Source organism: Manacus vitellinus, unplaced genomic scaffold (assembly GCF_001715985.3).
Source record: "Manacus vitellinus isolate BGI_N305 unplaced genomic scaffold, ASM171598v3 scaffold_23_pilon, whole genome shotgun sequence".
Classification (NCBI taxonomy): Eukaryota; Metazoa; Chordata; class Aves; order Passeriformes; family Pipridae; genus Manacus; species Manacus vitellinus.
The window spans coordinates 6153346-6171284 of record NW_021939718.1 but is presented as its reverse complement, the minus strand read 5'-3'; the positions used below and the strand labels follow the sequence as shown (position 1 = coordinate 6171284).

The 17939-nt window shown below is 38.8% G+C and overlaps 1 protein-coding gene across 3 annotated transcripts in view; it reads right to left on the bottom strand.

The window, feature by feature from the left end:
* Positions 1 to 5145: 5145 nt before the first annotated feature.
* APC (APC regulator of WNT signaling pathway) overlaps positions 5146 to 17939 on the bottom strand; it is a 74775-nt gene continuing 61981 nt past the window's right edge. For all 3 annotated transcript variants that reach the window (XM_018072831.2, XM_018072832.1, XM_008921434.3), the window contains exon 16: positions 5146 to 17770. In XM_018072831.2, the coding sequence (XP_017928320.1) occupies positions 11227 to 17770 (6544 nt within the window). In that variant the 3' untranslated portion in view covers positions 5146 to 11226. The remainder of the gene's footprint in view (positions 17771 to 17939) is intronic.

Below are 17939 nucleotides of genomic sequence, written 5' to 3'. Positions count from 1 at the left end.
TACAAATAATTGTAGATATTTTTTGTTGCTTAGCAGCAAAATGTTCTCATTTTGTTTAGTAGCTTGGTAATGGATTTCCTGTATTTTTCTTTTAAATCTCCATTGCATGCACAGACTTGTCTATTCAATGATTTTTTATTGAGATACCTACCACCTAAAAAGTGTCAGAGCTGCCATTGTGTCTCTGTGCAGGGCATGTTAATGATCTGACCATAATATGAAACACAGTCATCATCAACCATGTTACAAAGCAAGCTTATTGCCATTTGGGTTTGTCCAATAATATACACTGCCCTTTCCTTCTGGGACACGTAGATTTGAATCCACCAAAAGGGCACAGACATAAATCTCTGAAGGACAGTGCTCTAGCAGTGTTTAAATCAAAGAGCAATCTATCTAATCTAATCTTTTAGAAAGAAATGCTAAGAAATATGTATTTGGTAATATCACAGCTTTGCATACAATTAAAAGAAAAAGAGGCTAAAACCTAATGAAAAAAAAATATTAAAATTTACTTCTTCATAGTGTTCTTTTCTCCCTTAGATTTCTGTAATGATTTTAGTTTCTCAGTCAGTTTGCAGACCAATTTCTGGTGCATCACCTTGAGCAACACTGCTTTGACAGTATGTTGTTTAAGGCAGTGACACAGCTGCAGTTTGTGAGTGGCACAGTACCACTGTTGCATATTAAGACTGCTCTCAGTCGGTCCACCTAATTCAGGACACTGAGAAAGGTTTTGTGTATTCATTTAATGTTGTTTTATCTGACAGTTGCATTTCATCTTTTTAATTTGAATTCACAGAGCTTTTTAATACCAACATACTGGATTAATGGCTTATGTTTTAAAATAGCATTTAAATTTCTGTAACAGAAGATACACAGGCTGTATCAGTATTTGTGGCAAAGACAAAAATTATTTTCAGATGGAAAAATAATTGAAAATTTGTCAGAAATGGAGTTTTTGGAATTACAGATTTGATGATATGGCATCCATGACTGACCACTCTGCAGATACTACTATTACATACCAGTCTCCTTCACAGGTGGTAGAATTCACAATATCTCAAAACCAGCATGCTGGAAATGAAGCACTGGTTACAGACCTGTCAATTTAATCCCCATCATCGCTGTAGAACGATTTCATTGAGTATATGGCATCCGTTCACTGTATTTTTTTCTAGTGGCATAAATAATAAATTTCAAAGTCGAATTCTGCATATTTCCAGCCTGAGGAATTCAGAGACAGAAGTAGGTCACACAGCATTCCAGCCCAGGCACGTTGTAGCTGCATGTGCTTCCTGAATGTCAGCTATCTCTGACCTCAAGAAATGGAACTGTGAAGCACACCTGACAGCTTTTAAACACTTAAATGCAGGATGAAGAGAAGGGATAATTGCTGGTGAGGACAAGGATTGTACACATCTGCAGCAAAATGTCAAGACTGGAAATAATGCCTTTGGTTAGCAGCAGGGATACTGGTCTTGCAAAGCTGTGTATAACTTGGTCAGGTTATTCCCATCTGCTGTAACTGCAGCAAAAGGGGAAGGGGCAGGAAATGAGCACTGCACTACAGACATTTCAAGCAGAGAATTCCCTCACTGTATACAATGTCATCAGCAAGTCAGGTGTCCTTATTTAGATTCTATTTTTACTATTAATGGTGTCTGGGGAAGAAAAGTAACAAACCCACCCCAATAAAACCCCCCCAAAACCCCACCCCCAAACAAGATCACCCAGCAACAAGAGCCCTGTACAAACATGAAACAGAAATGCAAAGTGATTGTGATACATGTTCCTGCCATTCACCTGGGGAAAATGCAGATGCCATGCATTTAGGAGTGGGAGCCCAAGAAAATCTGGATGGTTTGAGGTGACACAGTTCATGTGTTTTACAGAAGTGTCACATACAGATATTTATTCAGACCCAGCTTATTCAGACCTAACTTACATGTTCAGTTTTCTCTCACCTGAGGCAACACTGCATAGTCTAACCACGCTAGAAATACCTATATAGTAATGGGACTAGTGAAGTCATTCAGGAGGGGGTATATTTGTAGTTAGATTAGTAGAATAAGGTCTGTATTGAACTGCAGATAAAACACAGAACAAAGAAAGGGGATGTAAAGGGAACTCTTTCTTCATTCAGTGGTCATTGAAAGGAACGGGACAAGATAAGGATTTTCTCCACCATCTTTGTAAGCGAGGATTCCAAAAAGATACTTATAAGTAAAATGTAAGAGCTGGGGAAAAAAACCAACAACTTTCAATACAGAAGCATACTTATGAAATATGACTCAAGTTGGAAGGAACACACAGGTGTGAACTAGGTCTGTCCAACAGTGAACGTTCCACAGCATAGAGAGAAAATAATGCTCTCCTTCATTTTGTTTTCATAAAACTGGTATTTACTTACCTTGAAACTTCAACATGCAGAGTTAACCATTATTCTTGGTATATGCAACTTTTAAAAGGCTGTATACATCAAAGCAAGTGGTGTCCCTGCCCACAGCAGGGGCTTGGAATGAGGTGAGCTTTAAGGTCCCTTCCTACCCAAGCCATTCTGTGATTCTCTGATTTTAAATCCATAGTTTTAACTGAAATCCAAAATTCTGTCTTCTACATAAAGGAGACAGTTTTCTACTGTTTTCCGAAGAGGCACTACTACCTCATACCCATCCTTCAGTGATCAGCAACATGGTGTTGTTTATGAATCAGCAGAAGCATCACTTTTGTTCATCTCAATGGTAGAAGCCTATAAATAGTGTCAGCATCTTTTTTTAAGGCATGTGGGATGTTTTAAAGCCACATCTGGCTTACACATTTCAATCTGTGTTAAGTGCTGCCCCACAAGAGCAGCTGACAAATGGCCTTGAAAACAGCCATCCTGACTTGTATGGTGTTTAGAGCCTATGGTGTTTAGACTTTTGGATTATGTCACCTAGACACAAGCATTAACTTGCATGAATTAATGTAGGAAGTACAGCAGACAACATACACAGTATTTTACTGAGATACTGGGGGGGAATATTGGGCACCATATTGCCAAGACTCTACCCAAATCCCTATTAGCTGGCAACAGGGGGGAAGTGGCAAAGTGGAAAAATATGGATTTGTGCTCATCTCTCATTCCTTCTGATTGCAAAGCCTGTATCTCTGAAGTACAGACCTCAGTTTTACAGTCATTCTTTGTCCTTCTGTTTTAGCCTTGTAAAGCAGCTGACAGCTGTATAAAGTCACAGCTATGTACACTGGGCTTCTAAGATCAAAAGGAACCATCAGTCATCTGTGTGTGAAACAGTAATACAGTATTTGCACTGAGTTCATAGCTTTTACTTAAGCTAGATTTCCACTTCTAAGAATTCCAAATGATTTATGCCCTGGGTTTGGTTAGGATAGAGCCAATTTTCTTCCCAGTAGCTTGTACAGGGTTGTGTTTTGGATTTAGTATGAGAATGTTGATAATGCACTTATGTTTCTGTTGTTGCTAAGTGGTGCCTATACTAAGTCAAGGACCTTCCAGTTTCTCATGCCCTGCCAGGAAGAGGCTGAGGGGCACAAGAAGCTGAGAGAGGGCACAGCCTGGACAGCTGAGACAAAGTGGCCCAAGGGATACTCCAGACCATATGGCATCATCCTCAGCATATAAAGTGGTAGAAAAGCTTGCTGGGGGACCACTGCTTTAGGGACTGTCTAGGAATCAGTCAGCAAGTCACGAGCAATTGTATTGTGCTTCATTGTATAGTCTATATTATTATTATTATTATGAATACTAATAATTATTATTGTATTTATTTACTGTTTATTAAACTATCTTTATCTGAACTCATGAGTTTCTCACTTTTACTCTTATTGTCTCCCCCACCCGACTGCAGGGGAGCAGGTGAGTGGCTGGGTAGTGCTTAGTTGCTGACTGTGGTTAAACAGTGACACTTAAACACTTTAAAAGTGTCAAATAGTCCATCATGGTTGTTCAACTGCTTAATGGAGTAAGAAAAAAGGGAAGCCAACTCCTTCTCATCCCACAATGGAATAATAACAAAATAATAATAATAAAGTACTACCACAAATAATAAAATTTGGGAGATATCTCATAATTCATATTATGGCTTAATTTTTACATCTACTTCCATAGCTCTTCCATAGTTACTTCCACTCTAAATGTGTGCCATCACATTAGATGAACTTACCAACAGCCTAGGTAAGATGCACAAGTCTTTCTCCCCGCCAACAATGTGTTTTTAATATGGAGGATTGTTAGAAAGGACAGAGAGAATTACGTTTAATCTACCTTCATTTGTATTAAATATAATTATCAGTCAAAATGTCCTTGTTTTCATGATCCATACTGACTTCAAAGTGCTGGTGATAGTTATGGTTGTATTTTTTTTTTAAATTCTTAAAAAAAAAAGTTTTAATTTCTAGCAAGGGAATTTCCTTTTCTGCATATAAACCAACACCTAAGAGCACTTTTTTTCCTAGAATAACTTCAGATACAAATTAATCAGTCCTGAAATTAGAGCTCATCTCAATTATGAAAGTGTGGTACAACTATCAGAAAACAAAGGATCTTAGTAAGTCAGCAAAAATGCCTTTTTTTAGTTTAAATGCTTCTGTCAAAGCCAAAGTGAAGTGCAAAATATGCATGTAAATGTAAATATATGTGCATGTGTGTTGGGAATTAATTAACCTAGGTCCCTTAATAGTCTACTCAGGGACTAAAGAATTCATTCATTATGGAAAGGAAAGACTTTGTAAGTAACTGAGTCTCTGCTGCGCTTATGAGTCATAACGAAATAAGCCTTCTTGCGAAACTTTTGTAGGTAACAAAGAGATTATGGAATTACACTGTGTTGGAACTACATTTTGTTTTGTGCAGCTTGTTTTAAGATAAAACATGGAAGAGAACAGGGAGCTCAACTAGCAAACCACACGTCTCCCAGGTTCTTTCTTCCACTCATTTATCTGAAATATGACTACCACCAAAATGGAACTGCATGGGATTTTTTAGAGCATTTGTTCTGATATCCTGAATTACTCAAGTGTCTTAGCACCAACTTCCTTTTTAAATGAAATCATATTTCTAATACAGTGGACAGACACCTAACTTTCAGTAATAGCCAAGAAAACAATTCCACTCTGACAAGGTGCAATCAGGAGGAAATTTTATATAACACTGCAAGTAATAAATAAATTATGCATAGCAAGACTAAATTCAGAATAAGTATATTGTGAAACAAAATACATTAGAATAATTGAAGAAAGAATTAATTACAGAGTTAGGATATAAACAGTAATGCATCCCAGGCAGAAGCAAACAACAAAACTGAAGGAAATATAATTGTGGGCTGAGTTTGTTCAAGAGAAACAACATTTACAGGTGGGAAAATGCATCTGATCTCACAGGATGACAATTTGCTTGCAGAGAACCAGCACAAGCTTTATGTATGTTACATCCCACCACAAAGTAGGGCATTAGATACTGTTTGTATGTATGGCTTGAGGTCTGGACAGAAGTGCATTTTACTCAGTGAACCAGCTCCTGCTACACCTTCCTGAAATCCTTATTGCCATTCCACAGCCACTCAAGCAAAGGATGTTTCCACAAACAGCAAAATTTGAATAATTTCCTGAAATCCTGAAGTGGCAGAAATTCACAAGTACATAAGCCTGTAACTATATGGAAATTTCCTAAGAAAGGTAATTTGCAAAACTACACTAGGGAGGCGTTACCCAGGCTTAGAGTAAATAAACAGCACTTCTGGTAAACTGAAACTTGAGAGCAGGAAATTCATCTTGGCATCACAAGTTAATTGACACCTGCATTAATTACTGTTGTGAACTCTTAAAGCTCTTCTGCACCACACCAAATTCCCTTGCACTTCCAATATGTAACCAAACACAACACATAACCAGTTAACTTACCATTCTGACTAAAAACTCAACCTTAACTACGTAACATTCTCTATAAACACACTTACAGATACAAACTGTTATTCTGCATATAGGAAACTATGCTGCAGGAATTGTATTTCTACACATGATTTCAAATGAAATTAAAAGTTGGCATCTCTTCTGGTTAAACATAAAAGTGCAAAGGAGATGGCTGTGGAACCAGAGAGTGAATACACTTGGGTAATTTGGTATTAAGAAGGTCCTTGAAGATTTAAATGTGTGGAGAAGGTCATGCTTCACATTAACTTCACTTCTGATTCACAGCTTCATCCAAATCACACATCTCATCAAGAACAAAGCTGTTGGACAGGTGGATGCAACTTTGCAAGGCATTACAGTAGATGCATGAAGTTGTGTTAAGGTGTAAGTCTACATACGATTGCTAGTGACGCTCTTATGGCTGTTCATACCATTTCATGAAAGCTAAATGAGAAAATACATTTTGGGAGGCATATAGTAACAACATGATTGTTAAAGAGCTTGTAAGGAGAGTCCACCTAAACATTTTCCAGATCATCCCTACAAGTAATACTGACCTCACCAAGGAAGGGAGATGTTCTCTCCCTCTTCACGCCTCCTCTAGAAACCAAATAGTTGCAATTAATCTTTTTAGTGGAAGAATTACTGCATTGAATTCAGTATTGCAAATCTAAAAATTGTCTCCTTGAAGTTTACATATGGTAGACTCCTTCTTTTCTTTGGGTACTTCTGATGAAGAAATATTTCTTTTCCACATCTATACACTTATGTAATACTTCTGAAGTCATTTGTCAGAATGTCCAGGATAAAGGACTTACCCAAACATCAGGTATTTAAATGCAAAGCACTAGGAGCCATTAGGCAGAAGTTCAGAGTTAAAAAAAAAAATAAATCTGACTTTGCTTTTGCTGTGTCAAAAAGGGTGAAGTTCTGCAACTAGCTTAAAATTGCCTGCCATGGCTCAATCCAACCCACTGACCACCCAAAAAGGAAACTATTCCAACCTCTTTCAACCAGCTCTAGCTAGTTATTTTTTTTCTGCTAGCTCAGGTGGCACTTGTACAACTGTGCAATGAGTAAATTCATACTAAATACAGCACTAATTCTACTGCCTTCATCAGGAGGGCAGGTAGGAAGTGAGCAAGTCTCCTGAGAAGTCACATGAGAGCCATGATTCACAGCCAAGAGCATGCAATGGAAAAGAAACTTCTTTCAACAGCACATCCCATTCCTCCAATCCTAGAAATGGCATGGATCTTCATCCTTAAGAAGAATGAAGAAGCTAATACACTTATCTCCTCGGTAATACCCATTTCTGTTAAGGGGGTAGGGGGATGGACAGCTATGAAGTACTGCAAAGCAGCCATCAAATAATTCAGTTGTCAGATTATCAAACAAAGATTTTGCAGTTTCATGGTCTACTGGTATACTTTCAAAATAAAACCTCATTAATTTGTGCACAAGCTGTTCTCTCTTTGGTGCAGCTTATGCAATTTACTAAGGATGAAAGGGAAGTACATCCCTGGGACAACATGACTATCTCTAAAACCATCCCTTTTCTTTCCCTCCTCTTTCACCAAAGAAGACACAGCAGCCAACTTCCCACAGCCACCAAAGGTACTAGTCTATGTTGAAGAATACTTGGCTTACTGAAGTTTATAGCATAAACTCTACTTGTATTCTGCAGCCAAATCCTGCTTGAAACAATACTCCAATCTCATCAGGAAACTGTGGCAAGGCTTTCAATTTTTAAACTGTCATATCTGACAGAGTTTTCAGGATTATTTTTAAGCTTTAAGGGGAAAATACTCTTGATAAAGAACTGCACATGAAAAATAGATTAGTTCCTCTTTAAAGTTTGCAATATTTAGTCAGAAGACCTTTCACAGAAACTGAGCAGTAACCTTAACTATGGCACACTGCAAGAAACTAAAATGGAGGTACATTTTAAAAAGTGACTAATTACAAATTGTGGGGAGGTCACATTTCTGCTTTTCACCTCAAGAGGACAAAGCTATAAGACAGTCTGAAATGAGCTTTATGAGTTACTTTTCAGTATAAACTAATCTTTAATTACAAGTTTGGTATGTTCTGGATATGATAAACTAATTCAAGGACTAACTAAAGGTCTGAGCACAAGTCACAAAAAGTTCTACCCAAAATTGGTAGAAAGAAAGGCAGTGCATCCCAGAAGAACAGTAAATTCAGTCTTGGTTTCCTTAGCTCCTTGCTTTCCTTTGTTTTGTCTTGACATAAATAATGTCCTCTTACCTGCTGTGGCAACTTCTTACAAATGAAACCAAGAACAAGAGTAAATCTTTAGCAGCATAAATCAAATCTGACTATTATGAATCTAGAAATAATTAAAAAAAAAAAAATCCAAGATCAAATATACTTATTGCAATCATTTTTCATGTTTTCGATTTTATATTTCTGGGATCCGTTTTTATAGTTTAGCTTAGAATATAACTTTATATCCCCATCATAAATCAAACATCATGGATGTCTTTAAATATTCTGAAAGGCTCTTAGTGGATACTAAGTATTTTAGATAAAGAATCAGAGAAAATGTAGATTTGGAAGAGATTTCAAAAGATCACCTAAGCCCACCTCTGCACACAGGCAATATGAAATATACTACAGTCCATCCCTATGAGATGTTTCATAAACCTCTCCTTAAAACTTCTATAATGGAAATTTAACAACTCCCATGGGAAGCATATTTTAGTGTATCACTACCCTTATAGTTGGAAAGTTTCTCTAGCCTGTCTTTGCTACAAATATAGGTTACTTATGAGGATATTAAGAGAAACTTCCCAATTATAATGATCATGAAGTATCCCCACGACTATTTTGAGAAGCCACTACAATTTTCAAAGACATTCTGGTGTTTGATACGCATACAATTACTTATGGTTTCACCTTATCTTCTGATTAAAAAACTGATTTCAGTAATTTTTCAGTTACAGAACTGAAATCAGAATTTCTTTACTGAGACTGAGTTTACCTTTAATTCTTAAATTGACAGGACAAATAGGTAACGCTGATGTTAAACAACTATTCTGGATTACGTGGTGTATTTTTGTGTTAGTTGTTAAAAGCCCATCACAAAAAAAGTATCACATAATTTACAAGAAAAGTGGTCTTTCATTTAAAACGCAAATAACTGTATTCTACTCCAACAGGAAGTCCTGACTTTGAACACATCACATAATCTGTCTCTATTTCATCTTTAACAGGACACCAATATTCCTATTAGAAATGCTAATACAAGGATTGCTGCTTGTTAACAGGTTCACCAGGTGATACAAGAACATGGCATGTCTCTAAACAAATCTGATAGGAAGCAAAGAACAAAAGTGCAAGTAAGATACCACTTCTGCCCAACAGGTATTTTTGGTATTGGCTTTTATATAAATTGACTTCTGCCTGCTGATAGTATCTTGATTCTGTTCATAAATGAGCACATGTCTTACAGTGAGTTCAACTGACTCATTTCAATATCAGAAGTACAAAAGCCACAGAAGTGATACACTCTGCAACTGTGTTAAAGTTACCATAAAGGTAAATTGCTCTGTTTCAGGGCTTCCTGAAATCAGGGCATTCTGAATTCTAAATAACCAGTATTTAGAAAGCTAACTTTAGAACAGTCCAGTTGAGATACAACAAAACTGACAAACCATTTCATGGTTTTTTCAAAAATGCACAGAATGGTTAATGTTCTGTTCTCTCATGTTTGTAATTTAAATCAATTTTCATCTAAATTCAGACTGTATTTTTAAAGCACAAATCTGTTTTTTTCAGCATTGTTGTAGCACTATCTATATTTGCATCAAAAAAACTCGAGGCAGCAAATGCCCTGTTTATGGATAATTCTTTTTCTGCTAAGATAACAAATTTCTTGCTGCCATGGGATTCTTGCAATATTTTTCCGTTCATAATTCTTAAAAAATAAATTAAACAAAAAGCATAAAGACAGCAAATAGAATTAAATTTTATCTTATAGTCACTATTTCACATTCTACATTATATCCCCAATTAAAAAAACTTTTGTTTTACAAATATTATTTTTATAGATACAATATTGTTTCAGGCTTGCAGTCATGAGAACAATTATACTGCTTGGCTACTGGAAATACCCTGCGTTTAGCCTTGTTATGCACCTGAGATGTGTGAAACTGTCTCAATTACAAATATATTACAGAAGACCTAGGGCCTGATCCCATAGCTGTTCAAAGCATCCTACAACAGCCATTTGTCAGTGATAAGGAAGAACAAATATTGGAGGTGCAGAATTCTACTGGATCAGGCCTTAAGTGTAAGTGCATTATACAACACATTATATGGTGACATCTCAAAATAAAATACTGTATTTTTATGTAATGCAGAAGTAACACACACAACTTACATATAGTAATAATTTATTCTGAAATGTTCATTTTAGTCTCTGTTGAGACATGACCCACGTCTCATTAATAAAAGAGCAGCCATCTCACCTCAAATACCAGAATATACAACAAGTTACAGCATAGCAAAAAAATTCTACCTACTTTAAGATAAAATCTAATTCAGGTAAAATAATTTTGTTCAAGGTTTTACAGTTACACAGTTGGTTTTTTTTTGTTTTTTTTTTTTTTTGCAGAGCACAAAGAAAGTGTAAATTGTTACACTATAACTATCTATGCACATTATGGGACCACAGAAATGTTAATCATTACTTCATAAAATGAACCATCAGTTCCATTCATGCAGAAAAGCAGGCTAGGAAAGCTTGTTCAGCGGAAACCATATTACTGTGAATTTCACAGCCACATGATTAATTATTGGGTTAGATGGACTCACAAATACTAAAAATGAGTATATTTTTTTTTGCATAAATAATACCAATTCTTCCCTGATGTAGTTTAGTTGGTGTGTAATCTAGAAATTACTGATAAAGCAGTATGACTGTATCTTCTCTATCTGCACTATTCCATGACTTTAATGACAAGCAATATTCAAAGGATTATGGGATGAGATGCTAATACATGTTAAACATACTATACAAATATACTTGTGTTAGCAATTTTATTCCAAACTGTCAATCGGGTATTCCTGCAAAATATTACCAGTGAAGAGTATACTATCAAATATGGCTTCCAGAACAAGGACCATCTAACAAGAATCAAAGCTATTTACAACAAATAAAAACAACAGGAAAAAAAAAATCAATCCCCATTTTTTCTTGTTTCATTTGAAACAAAGTTTCTAAGTAGCTGCTGTATATAATACAGTTCTATTTATTTTTTGTTGCACTTAAACAGAAGTTACCAGGTAAGACCCAGAGTGACGTTTAGGGCTTTGGGTTCCACTGGAGTCTGTGTTCTCAGACTTGGTGTCACGTTTCTTGGTGCTGTTGTTCACTGGAGTCGGAATCTGTGAGGGCCGAGCAGAACTATTGTCCACGCTGCTCTTCCTGCGGCTTGGGTTGTAGTTGAAGGGAGTCACCCTTGCTGCCACAGCTCCGATGGGGGAGCTGTGCTTGCTTGAGCTACTGGAACTGAATGGTGTGCGCTCACTTACAGTACTTTCACTAATTTCTGGTGCAGGAACAGGATTATTCTGCAGAGGCTTTGTTTCAGTGCCTTTCTTGTCTGGACTGTCTATCTGAAAGAAAGAGTTCAGACGGTTTTCTAAGCCAACAGTACGAATAGGAACACCTGCACTCCCTGGGGTTTGCTTTTCTTGAATCTCTTTAGGATCTTTACCATTCACACCCCCTTTCTCTGAAACGCTGTCAATAACGGGGGGAGTATTTCCAGTTGGGGACCTTCCAGATCGAGGGTTGTTAATTGGGCAGTCCTCTATCCTCACCCATACATCCTCTGTCTTAGAGACAGCTGGTGCCATCTGGTAGATGAGAGTTTTGGACTCGGAGCCATTTGTGGCACCCAAGGAAGGATCGTTCATTATCTGAGGAATTTCATTTTCTTTTATTTTTCTCCAAGTACCTTTTGCTGGTGCTTGGCTTTCTTTACTTTGCTTGTGTCCAGGAAGAGAACTTCCATGTTGCTTCTCATCTTCACTTTTTGCCTTTTCACTGGACTCTGAGGAAGCTGAGAGAATTGAGGAGGAACTTCCAGTTCTTCGCCAAGTGCTTACACGAGGGAGGGATGAGGAATGCTTACTGTGCTCACGCTTCCATGTTCCTGATCTATTGATCAGCAGTCTAGATGGACTTTCGGAATGAGAACGAGCTATGTCGTGACGCTTGGCTGGTCTCCCATCATATTCTGCAGAAGGGCTCTGATTAGGGGCTAATTTTCGCCAACCACCAGTCTGGGCAGTTGAATGAGTGGATAAAGACATATCAGGAAGAGACGGACTCAGAACTGGGGTCTGTAGTTGGGACCTCGTGGGAGAATCTGGCCTAGAAGGAGACAGAGATTCAAATGAAGCTGACTCTTCTAATTTCCGTCTCAGAGTTGGGCTTGGAGCCTCTTTAATAAAAGTTGACTGACGAACGAGAACAGGTCTCTCAGACCTGTCAGATTCACTTCCACTAGATTTTGTGGATGACATTCTGGATAGATCAGTCTTTTTGTTTGATCCACCAGCACTGAGAGCCTGGTTTAACCCTTTTGAAGCAGACTCACTTCGTGGAATGCTACTGGTACTCTTAGGCAAGGCAGTTTGCTTTGTAAGGTTTTGCTGGCTCATCTGCCTGCCTGGTGGTGTGTATGACATTCTACCTGAACTTGAGGATTTAGTTGAAGCTGTGCTTGGAGATGATGTTCTTGGCAACTGTGACAGTTTGTTAGGAGGACTTATACCATTTCTTCCCGGGGAAATGGAGTTTCGCCCAGGAGATTGCAGAGGCCTACTTAATGGCTGCTGCTGAGGTCTAGAAGGAGTGGAGTCTCTAGACCCTGATCTAGACGGTCCTTTACTTGATCCACTCTGATTCAATCCTGATGGCTGCCTTGTTACAGGAGCTGGCTCAGATTTCACTGATGACTTGGCTCCTCTTGGAGAACTAGTCAAACTTTGGCCTTCACTGGGACTCTTGGAGTTCATGTTTTTGAGTGGGGGTCCTTTTTTGGAAACAGGACTAGTACTTGAAGAACTATTTCGAACTCCTGGAATATGGATCATTGTTCTACCACGTGAAATTGAAGGCACACTTGTCTGTTGTGATTGCTTCAACTGGCTTGAAACTTCAGAACTGGAGCGAGCTTTTCCTGTGATCATACTTTTATACACTTTCTTCCCTCCTTTGATTCCCCTGCTTTCTGACTCTACTTTTTTAGACTCCAGTGTACTTTTCTCTCCTGGCTTAATAATTCTTGGACCTTTATTGCTAGTGAAGGGCTTTTCTTCTTGGTCTGGGGTAAGATGAAATGGTGACCCTAGAGAAATACCAGATTTTAATGAAAGGATAGAATCAGAGTCTGATGAGGCTTGTCTAGACAGTGATGCAGCAGCTGCAGCTTGATGCAAGCTACTGACTATAGAATTTGCACCTTCTTGTATAGCTTTCCAATCAAAGTTCTCTGAATCAGGTGAAAAACCATGTTCTGAATCTGGCCTCTGTATCTCTCTCAAATCCAGTGTTAAATCTTCTGCCAGTATGCCACCAGTATTTCTGGAATTATTCTTTTCGCTTTCACCCTTCATTCTTGAGGGCTTTTTCTTTTTAGGCATAGCAGAACTAATGCATTCCTGCAAAAGATCATCTTCTGAGTCAATGCTAAGGGAACTCAGAGAGCTGTTTCTAGAGAAACATACAGGAGTATCTTCAACATGAAATGATTTAGGTGCATAACCAGAAGTCTGTGGTCTGTTGGATTCCATCTGTGAATCAGGAGCCTCGGGACGTTTCGCAGGTTCCCCTTCTTTGTTGTTATTGTTTTCTTGATCAATGTCACTGAGGGAACTAAGCGATGAATTGCGGGAAAAACAAACAGGTGTGTTTTCAATAGCAAAATTCTGCATTTTCTCATCTGTAGCTGCCCCTCTGTCTGGAATATCTTTAGCTGACTGAGAGAAAGCTTTAGGCTGGCTTCTGCCTGTTGGATGTTTCTGACAAGTCCTGTTACTTGGCTGCTGATTTGAAGACTGTTCTGGGTTAGAGCAGTCTTTATTTTCTGTTTCCTTTGCTTCTTTTCCTTTTCTTAACTCTGCCTTCTCTCTTGAAAGGTCAACATCATCATCATCAAAATCTAAAGAACTCAGGGAATCATTCCGTGAAAAACAGTAAGGAGTTCCCTCAATAGGTGTGTAATGATGAGGGGAATCAAATGCAAAGCTTCCTCTTACACGCTCTTCATTATTTGGCAATTTGTCATGAAAGTCTCTTGAATTATTTTTAAGGTTCTGTTTCTTTGCATCTTTGTTCTCTGGGTAGCCTCTTTCATTACTAACATTGCTTTTGGGCTCCGTGCTTTTTCTTATGCGTGCTCTGTATTCGTTATTTTGGGGAACAGGCTTTACTGGTGATGTTGGCTTCTTTTTCTCACCTTCTGGTTGGTTTTTATTACTTAGAGATGAAGAAGCTTGTTGAATTTGATCCATTATCTTCTTCACTCTGAAAGGTTTGTGACTTTTTCCTTTTGGCATAGCTGAATTAATGCACTCAGCCAGAATATCACCCTCTTCTGTTTTGTCATCATCCAGACCTGAGGAAACCACAGCTGAGCTTTTTGCTCTCTGAGCATCTTCAGTACTTCTCCCTTCTGTGGGAATGGTGTCCCGCTTTTCAAACTCCCCTGACTCTGCTCCCACACCCACACTGTCTACATTGGCCAACTCACTCGGTGGCGACTCTATTGTGAGATCACTCAGAGATGTAGCTGTAGAAAAGTTTATTGGTGTCCCCTCAACACAGTACACCCGTGGCATATCATCTCCTGGTGTAAAACTCACATGCTTTTGTGATTGCAGTCTGCTTTGTGAAGGCAAAAGTTTGTAAACTGGCAACTGGCTGGGCTTTCTGGCTACAGGAGGAGGTATTTTTGGAGCAGATGCTTGAGAAGGCTTTTTGGCTTTACGCGAAGACTTTGTTGGCATTGCAGAAATAATACATGCTTCCAGTATTTCAATATCATCATCAGAATCATCCAGAATGTCTTTTTCTGCTTCAGCGGGCTTCTCTGATTTCTTCTCTTCATTATCCTTTGTATCATCTGACTGTTCAGGTTCTGTCTCATTTCCATGGTCATTTTCATGAACCGGAGGCATTATTCTCAACTCTGCATCTTTCTGTATAAATGGCTCATCTAAGCTCAGAGCACTCAGGCTGGAAGAGCAGGAAAACCCATCCGGTGTGCTTTCTGTGGCAAAATGTAACAGTGTATCAGCATCTGGCAGTACCTGAACTCTCTGAACAGCTGCATTTACAGCTGCCTGTCTAGGACCAGGCTCTCTCTTCTCTGTACTGTGTACTTTTCCCTTAGGTACATCTCTTTTTACTTGAACCCCTTGAGCAGGTGGTGGTGTTTTACTTCTGCTTGGAGGCATTGTTTGTCCAGGGCTGTCTGGAAGGTCACTGGGACTTATAATACCACTTACTATTCCACTGCAAGGCTCACTTTGAACTGAGCTGGCAATTGAACGACTTTCAAAACTATCCAGAGAGCTTACAGAGGTACATCTACTGAACATGAGTGGTGTTTCCTGTACATAATGTTCTGGCGGGCTTTTAGGAGTTTGTGCACCACTCTTTGAGGGAGATTTGGCACCTGAAGAAAATTCAACAGCTTTATGTCTGGAAGAATCAGAAGGAGACAAGCTAGAAGTTTGAAGTCTACTTGATTTTGCCCTGATGTGTTGTGATGTAGATGTGATTTCACTTACTGTACCTTCTGTAGGCAGAGCCCCACTGTTTTCCTTTAGTTCTGCGATCTGTAGTGTGTTATTTGCATCTGTGCCACGTGCAGATTGATCACGCCCTATTTCATCTTCAGCTGATGATAAAGATGACAAAGAGCTACACCTTGAAAAGCATATTGGGGTATCTTCCACGCAGTAAGTTTGTATAGTTTCCTGGTTAATAGAGGGAGTCTTACAGGAGGTCTTCTGTGCATGACCACTTCTGCTCTGTGCAGAACTTGGGTGCAGCTGGGTCTGTCTCTTTGAACCAGTTGAGGGAGCTGATGTACTCCCACTGCTTGAGGGAATATGGTCAGTTTTAGAAAGTTGCACAGAAGTCTTTGGAAAAGTAAAAGATGGCTTCTGAGAAGGCGGTGGAACCTCTGTTGAATATTTTAAACTATAATCAATAGGCTGATCAACATGATGCTCCTCTTCATTGTACTTTATGCTATAATTAGTTGGTCTGTCTTCCTCTTCATGTTGTTCCTCCTCAGAGTAACGTTCACTATAGTTGGTAGGCTTGTCATCATCATAGTCATCAACCTGGCACAAGGACTGGTTTACTTTCTGATTCATTCCAAGAGCTGGGCCTACTCTGTTCTGATCTGAACCACTGGATCCTCTTGATCTAAAGGAAGAAACGCAATCCTGCTGTCCAAAAGGTGACTGATATTTCATGTGTTTGTCATCTCCACTTTCAGCATACACGGGATAGGTTGCATTTTGGCTTCTTGACTGTCGTTGTTCATTTTGTTTCATTTCATCATCTATTACATGCTTAGGCCTTGCCCATCTTTCATTCTGAGAGGGGCTTTGCCTTCCAGAATTTAACTGTTCATCTGAGTATTTAAGACTATAATTAATAGGAGTGTCTAGTTCTCCATCATTGTCATCCATATGATTTGCACTATGAATCTTGTGTGCCAAGTCAGCTGGATATTGCCCATAACTACAAAATTTACTTTCATCATCTTCAGAGAAGGATTCAATGGAAGGTTTCATTTGGCCTCTTTTGCCATAGCCATCACTGCTGCTGACACTATTTAAACTATCATTCGAAGCTCTTTTGTATTCCATTTTTGTGTAAGGCACAGGACATGTCCTGTTTGAGTTCTCAGATTTAGGGAAGTATGTATTTGAGTGAGTATGGGCAGTGGTTGATCTCCTTGGGTCATTTCTGTCTTCAGTCAAACTGTGCATTTCAGAAGTGGAACTAGAACTTCTGTCTTCTTGCGGAATGTGCATGCTTGTTACTTCCTCCATAACTTTGGCAATCTGACCTGCAGTAGTAGAAATCTGCACTCCTAATCTCTTAGAGGAGTTTCCAGTACTCTCTGCAGCAGGATGATAGGTATTTAAACCTACTGCTCGATCCCTGTCAACACTTCGGTCTTTCTCAGAACGAGAACTTTCTGTGTTTCCTCTACTGGAAGAGGAGGAGCCAGGCAATACTGCAGTATTTACAAATGGTGAAAGCACAGTCATATTACCAGCATTAAAACTCTCTGATCTGCACACACCATCATCATCACGACTGGCATCCAGGACATACTCACTGTATATATTTTGCTTATGTCTCTGCTTATTACGGTGAGAAGCTTTTGGGCTTAAATTATCAATGTTGTCAAAAGTCTCTGATAAATGCTGAGCATCTAATTCTGCTTCCAGTGCCTTTTGTTTTCTGACATGAAGAGATGGCAAGCTTGATCCTGGAGACATAATGTTGGCATCCTTATATTTGGCTGGCCTGTTTGCCATGAGGTTTCTCAAGGCTGCAGCACTACCCATGGCTATCATTTTGTGTTTTGAGTGGATGAGATTTTTTAGCATGCTGACGGCTCCCATGTCCCACAGCGCCTCCTGATCCTTTGCATTTCGTGCAGAAAGATTCCACAGGGTCCCACATGCATTACTAACTATTGTCAAACTGTGTGACTTCAAGTGTTGTAACAAGGTTTGTAAGCAGCTGTTCTCCCGCAAGATTTGCCTGGTGTTGAGTAATTGAAAACAAACATCCGTAAGTGATATCAAAAGGATAAGAGACAAAACAAAAACCTATTATTCTAGAGGCGAGTCTTGCCCTTAGAAAGGATAATCATGAATTCTCCAGTGCAGATTTATCTCATATTTCCACTAGCTTTCATCTGAATGCTAAC